At 38.5% G+C, this 7114-nt stretch overlaps 1 protein-coding gene across 6 annotated transcripts in view; it reads right to left on the reverse strand.

Moving 5' to 3' along the window:
* TPK1 (thiamin pyrophosphokinase 1) overlaps positions 1 to 7114 on the reverse strand; it is a 404677-nt gene that overhangs the window by 138962 nt on the left and 258601 nt on the right. For all 6 annotated transcript variants that reach the window (XM_017893766.1, XM_017893767.1, XM_017893762.1 and 3 more), the window contains one exon: positions 5773 to 5919. In XM_017893766.1, the coding sequence (XP_017749255.1) occupies positions 5773 to 5919 (147 nt within the window). The remainder of the gene's footprint in view (positions 1 to 5772; positions 5920 to 7114) is intronic.

The raw sequence follows: 7114 nt of genomic DNA on the forward strand, positions 1-7114 counted from the left end.
GAGTTGGAGACTGGAGCTGTTTCTATTCGGCCATCTTGCTCCGCCCCCGAACTTTTACCACTTTTAACATACTTCAGCAAAGCTTAATGGTAAATCATTTAGTCTGCTTAAATGATGAAAGATTAATTGTTAGATGTAAATTTTATTATAAAACTTCAGAAAGTCATTTTTCTTTAAGGATAAAGCAACAAGATGAGGTATATACCCTTACAGTGCATCCAAGATTTATCTCACTTGAAAATAGTATCATAGGGGAAAAAAATATATATATATATGTGTGTGTGTGTGTGTGTAGGTACATATATGTACACATATATACACACACACATATATATTTATATATACACATGCACACACCAACCGGCCATCAGTTATACACTGTTTATGGATAATTACCAGCCTATGGGCTGTGACTTTTTTCAAGAGTTCATTATTTGCATCTTAGTCCATTAACCCCATGAAGGAGGAAATATAGTGTTGTGGAAAAAGTGCTGAGACAAAACACTTCACTGTGTGACCATATTATCCTGCTTTTCTCCCAGTATTGTTATAAGGCTCAGATAAGAGGCTTCTTGTAAAAGTATCAGTATTATCTTCCTCCTCAACAATTGTATGTTAATTTAAAAAAATACATTAAAAAATTAGAAGTTTTTTTTTTTTTTTTTTTTTGAGACGGATTCTTGCTCTGTCACCCAGGCTGGAGTGCAGTGGCACAATCTCGGCTCACTGCAACCTCCGCCTCCCGGGTTTACGCCATTCTCCTGCCTCAGCCTCCTGAGTAGCTGGGATTACAGGCGCCTGCCACCACGCCTAGCTAATTTTTTGTATTTTTAGTAAAGACGGGGTTTCAACGTGTTACCCAGATGGTCTCGATTTCCTGACCTAGTGATCTGCCCGCCTCAGCCTCCCGAAGTGCTGGGATTACAGGTGTGAGCCACTGCGCCAGGCCAAAAATTTTAAGTTTTAAAGTCATTCTTTATTGGGCGCTAAAGCATATGAGACATTTTCTTAAGCCTACTTTCGCAATATTTTTAAATGATTTCAGTTTAAATTTATAACATTTCTCCTGCCTGTCCTCACTGTGATTGTATATTCTAGAAACATTGCACAGTCTGCTGTAGATCCATTCTGAACACGTTCCCCAAAGTATGCATGCCATGTTACATATAGGCACATTCAATGCATGTATCACATATATTAATAACACCGTTATATGAAGTAACACCTGACAGAGCCAGTTCAGCCCCAATGGTGCAAGTCTCATTTCTAGGATGTAGAATGCTTGTGTGCAGTAATTTTACAGTAGTTTTTTTTTTTTTTTTTTTTTTTTTGAGACGAAGTTTTGCTCTTATTGCCCAGGCTAGAATGCAGTGGTGCAATCTCAGCTCACTGCAACCTCCACCTCCCGGGCTCAAGCGATTCTCCTGCCTCAGCCTTCTGAGTAGCTGGGATTACAGGCACACGCCACCATGCCTGGCTAATTTTGTATTTTTTAGAGATGGGGTTTCACTACGTTGGTAAGGCTGGTCTTAAACTCCCGACTTCAGGTGATCAGCCCGCGTCGGCCTCCCAAAGTGCTGGGATTATAGGCATGAGCCACCACACCTGGTCTATAGGAGTTTTTAACTGATTTTTAGTATTAATTCCATTCACAGGTATACAATTACAACTTGTTACCACTATGGTGGATCACATGAGATCCATCCATACCTTAAATCCCCAAACATATCCACTTCAACATATGCTTTTGTGTTACTAATTTTCTTGCTATTTTCTTACTAAGAGTGAAAGAAGAGCAGGCAGACAGGCTGTGTCTCGAGAAAGAACTCCCTAGAACAGAGTGGCCAAGATGAGCAAAGGCTGAACTGCTAACCCCACAGGTGGAAGCCTGTGCCTGCCATTGTCACTACTTTAGAGAACAGAGAGTGTAATCTTGCATGAGCTTTTTGCACCGCACTATGTAATAATTACTTCATTAGGATAAGGTAATTTTATAGTTATTCCCATGACACAAAACCAAAATTATCACACAGAGAATCTACATTGCATTATATTTGGGGATTTGGCTACACAGGTACTCTTAACATGTTTACCACTTCAGAGAACTGGGGATTCTGCTTTAAGAACTAAAGTCTAACTCACTGGATGTTACATTCCTATAAGTTATGTAGGGTCATGATTCCAGAATTTCTTTCAAGATATCCGTGGCTGGCAGTTTGAGAGAGACTTGCTTTGTATGTCAGTGTTTCCTCTTCCTGGGCCCACAAGCTTCAGTTCCTGGACGGCCTTTGCAGTTGGGCTGGGGCAGTAGAACTTCATTCCCACAGAAGGTGACACAGGTCATAGGCAGGCCTGGCCTTGAAAAAATATGGTGCCACATTCTAGCAATCAGTTTCCCTGCTTCAACAACGTGTTCCAGTTAGCTTAGATATACAATGTGGGATCCCTCTCAAGCCACATCAGATATTCTATTAATAAGAAAAAAAAAACTTAATAAACCTAATTTTGGATAAGCCTCTCAGATCTGGAGTTGATCATTACTGCAACATAGACCTTGTGGGGGGGGGTAACTGAGGTACACAGGCAATATGAAAGATTAGTGCACAAATACTAAAAATAAATAAATAAATAAATAAGAGAATATTCGAAAATGCATCAAATGTATCTTTCTTAAAAAAAGAATTCTAGGAGGCAGAGGCTGCCGTGAGCCAAGATCACGCCACTGCACTCCAGCCTGGGCAACAGAGACTGTGTCTCTAAAAAAAAAAAAAGAAAAAAGAAAAGAAAAAAGAATTTTCCCCAGAAGCCAAATACTACCTTTTGATGTAAAAAGAAGGCCAAGGCCAACTTTTATCTGGAGAGTGTTTGGCAAATCAGATGAACCCGAGCTCCAGTTTCTAAAGCCCCCAAGTATGGAAGGTTGTCAGAAGACAAAGCTCAAGGCCTGGCCAAGGTGGACATCTGAAAGGATGCCGCACCACGTAAAGCAGAGATCCGAAGTATCAAGGTGAATATAAGCAACACTCCCACTGGACTGCTAGGAAAAGTGGACAACCAAACCTTGGCACTCCACAGCTGAGAAGATGAAAAAAGTCTCCCCTGAGCATTTGTAACCAGACATCAATTTCTCAGCAGTGTTACATTCAGAATCTACACGGACAATGCGGTCCAAAAAAGTCTCAGACAAAATGTCCTAAGTAGTTAGTGCTCCCACAGAACTGGGCTACAAGTCCACTTAGCAGCCAGGCAAAAGCAAATGTAAATTCTCCCTGGATTCTCCCTTTTAACCCACGCCTCAAACAATTCGCACACTTAAAGTTCTCAGAAATGTGAGGTCCCGGCCCAAAATCATAAAACAGAGAAGGAACTGAGGTCACGAAATATGAAAGCAAAAGTGAACATAAAAGGCAGCTGGCTTACATTAGAATTATTCTAGACTATAAAACCGGTTTGATAATTATGTTTTCAGAAAGAGCCCTTTGAAAATGTGAGTAAAGGGCAAGCATATAAGAAAGAATACTCATGGCAGGAATTAAAAACGCAGAGGGTGGGTCTAGCGGCAGATAGGAAGAGCTGAAGTGGGACAGTGAACAGAACACAGAGGTGGTGAAGAACTTCAGAACGCAGCCCAGAGAGATTAAGACATAGAAAATACGAAAGTGCTGAGATGTATATGATACAAGTAGAGGATCTTAAATACATTTAATAGGAGGTGCAGAAGAAAAGAGAAAAAGAATAGGGCACTATTTGAAAACATAATGGTTGAGGGTTTTCCAGAAATGATGACAGACAACAATCTGTAGATGGAAGCAAATCCAATGAATCCCAAGCCAAATCTATTTCAGAAAGTTCATAATTATACCAATTATAGGGAAAATGCAGAAACCCAAAACAGTAAAAATACCTTAACGTAGAAGTCATATTTTAGATGTAGCTTTTTCTATCAGCGAATCTGCCAATTATAATTTTAAAAAGTATTGTACTACATCTTTAACTAGTAATATATTGACCAGAGCATCTATACAGAGACAAGTTATGACTGCATACTTTAGCAGTCATACCATCAATTCAGTGCAGTATAACAAAGCTCAATGCTTCACAATAGTAGTAAGTTTCACACTTCAGAAACTGTTGGGAATCTATGCGTATTTAACCAACATATCATTTGATAAGAAATCTAAAAAGCATATCTGTACTGCTAACCAAAATCTTTTAATGACTTTCCAAAACCTATGGCAAAAGGAAGTTCACATTCCATTGTGTGGAATTTAAAGCCCTTCACAATCAGTATCCCAATTAGTTTTCTCGTCTTATCTTCTGGCATTTTTCCATCCACACCCCATAGTTTAGCTGCACAGAATTACCTGCAAATCCCGTAACATGTCCTGTATCTCTGTGTTTCTTTTCTGGCTCCTCTTGAATTAAATAACTTTCCCATCATCTTCCACAGCAAGAATCTACTCATCCTTGAATATTCTGTTGAATTGTAAGCTCAGTAGAAGGTATGTTGCATGAAAGGATTTCTGTTTATATTGTTAACTGCTCTATCCCTAGAAAGGAGCCTGGCAAATAGCAGGTACTCAGTAAATGTTTGTTGAAGTAATTGAGTGAAGACAACATGAGTGCTTCTGTGAAGATTTTTCTCACTACACACATGCCCCAGTTTTCTATTATTTCACTTTTTGGTACTAATCTTTCAACACTGCATTATGATTACATTTGTATAAATGGATCTTTCATTACACTTAATCTGGAGAGCAAAGATCATATGCAACTATTTATTTTTATCCTTCATTGCCATGCAGTGTAACAAATACGCAGAAGGCAGTCTGTAACTGTTGACTAAATAAATGGACAGTATTGTTTGAAATCTGAATTCTTCTCTTCTACTTTTATCCAGAAAGCAACATGGCTGAGACACACAAAGAGCCAGGAAAAAGAAAAAATGCAAAACTGGCTAAAGAATAGTGAGCATGCACGAAACCCACCCTATTAACCTATTAACCAAACCACAATTTCTAGTAATGCCACACTACAGGTGGTAGGTAGGGTAGAAGCAAAATTGTAAGCAGTAGACTACAATGAGAGGCAAACATGGAAAGATCTGTCCACTATCTTTAAAAAAAAAAAAAGTTACCAAATGATATTTTTAAACTGAAGTCCACCAATAAACCTCATAAAATGTGTTTGTTTAGTAAGAATTCTGTTCTATGTACTACACTGAGAGAAAATGTCGTTCATGTTTATCATTGGAAATGAAAGACATCATTAGAAATTATTCTGAGACAGAGAAACTAATCACCAGGCAACTTATGAATAGTAAAAGCTCAAGATTGTCTTCTAAGTGCCTAATGAAATCAAACCCAGTTTCCAATTATATCCAATTATAATGACAACACTCAAAATACATAAGAATTACATTAGCAACATTTGCCAAGCCTTGTGTTTCCCCTATTGAGGTTTTTCTCAAATGTCATTCACATTCAGCTGTTCAAAACGCAAAAGTGCTCTATTTAATTCTTAGTCGATTTAGAGTTACAACATTTTATCTTGTTTTCTAGACATAACAAAATTTAAACTTTCAGGATTCTCCTCCACATTTTTGCTGGTCAGTGACCTAAGGCAAAACTAAAGTGGCCACAAGAAAGCACACATGATCAGTTGCACTCACAGTTCAAAGACCCAATCAGGGCCAATGTTTTCTCCTAGTCTACTCAAGTGGTAGAAGCTTTGTGAAGGAAAGGGCTCACATTATATTCTCTTTTGACTTACTGGTTGGAGCAGGTAGATCAGCGATTCCTCTTGGATTATTATAATTGGAAAAGGAGTGATGTGAGTCGCTCGGAACAAGGTATTCACAGATGCCATAATCTGGTCAAAACGCCCAGCAAGGCCTCCCAGTGTCACGATCACATCAACCTAAGCAAGGAAGGTAAAACCAGGAGTCACATATAGTCACATATAAAAAATAAGTAAAAATACAGAATATTGTTGTTTATGTTTTAAAATAATACATTAAAAAGGCTTAATGTGTGATCCATAAAGATGGCGTGAGTTTAGAATAATAACCTGTTAACCAAGCACCAACAGAACCTATTCAATTCCCAGAGAAATAAGTGGTATCAGGTCATGAAGCCAAATGTTGTTTCTCTGGTTCAACGGTTATACCAGGGATTTTGCAAAGTGCTTTACATCCAAGATGTTCAAGAGTTTGACGAATGAATAAGTGAAGATATTGCAAGAAAAGACTCATTAGCCTAAGGAAGAAATAGATAATTGCCATACTGTGGGAATGTATACTTCAAAATGGGGTTCCATAACAACACTAAAAGTAAATTACAGGGAAGAACCAAGTTCTGAAATGAGTTTCCTATTTGTGACCTTATCAGAATGTAAGAAGAATGGGAATTTTTACTAAGGGTAACATGCTTCACATTAAGCTTAAAATATTTTAAGACAGCCAAACCAGTAACTAAGAGTATAACTGGATTGTTTGTAACACAAAGGGTAAATGCTTCGGGGGATGGATAACCCAGTTTCCATGATGTGATTATTATACGTTGCGTGCCTGTACTAAAATATCTGTGTGTTCCCCAGAAATATACCCACCTAGTATGTACTCAGGAACATCAAAAGTTAAAAATCAAAGAAACCAGGCAGGCTGGGTGCAGTGGCTCACGCCTGTAATCTCAGCACTTTGGGGACTGAGGCAAGCGGATCATGAGGTCAAGAGATCGAGATCATCCTGGCCAACATGATGAAACGCGTCTCTACTAAAAATACAAAAATTAGCTGGGCCCACGTGGTGGTGCGCACCTGTAGTCCCAGCCACTGGGGAGGCTGAGGCAGAATCATTTGAACCCAGGAGGCAGAGGTTGTGGTGAGCCAAGATTGCGCCATTGCACTCCAGCCTGGGCGACAGAGTGAGACTATGTCTCACAAAAAAAAAAAAAAAAAAAAAAAAAAAAAAAAAAAAAAAAAAAAAAAAAAACAAACAGAAACCAGACAAACCATACATCTAAAGGATCTATTATTCTCCTTAGAGATCTTTTTAGAATTCAAAGAATTAGGTTTTGTGGTTCAGAAAGACCACGTAATCTAGGAAGTATGTATT

The sequence above is a fragment of the Rhinopithecus bieti genome, unplaced genomic scaffold (assembly GCF_001698545.2).
Source record: "Rhinopithecus bieti isolate Rb0 unplaced genomic scaffold, ASM169854v2 scaffold_23862, whole genome shotgun sequence".
NCBI classification, from domain to species: domain Eukaryota; kingdom Metazoa; phylum Chordata; class Mammalia; order Primates; family Cercopithecidae; genus Rhinopithecus; species Rhinopithecus bieti.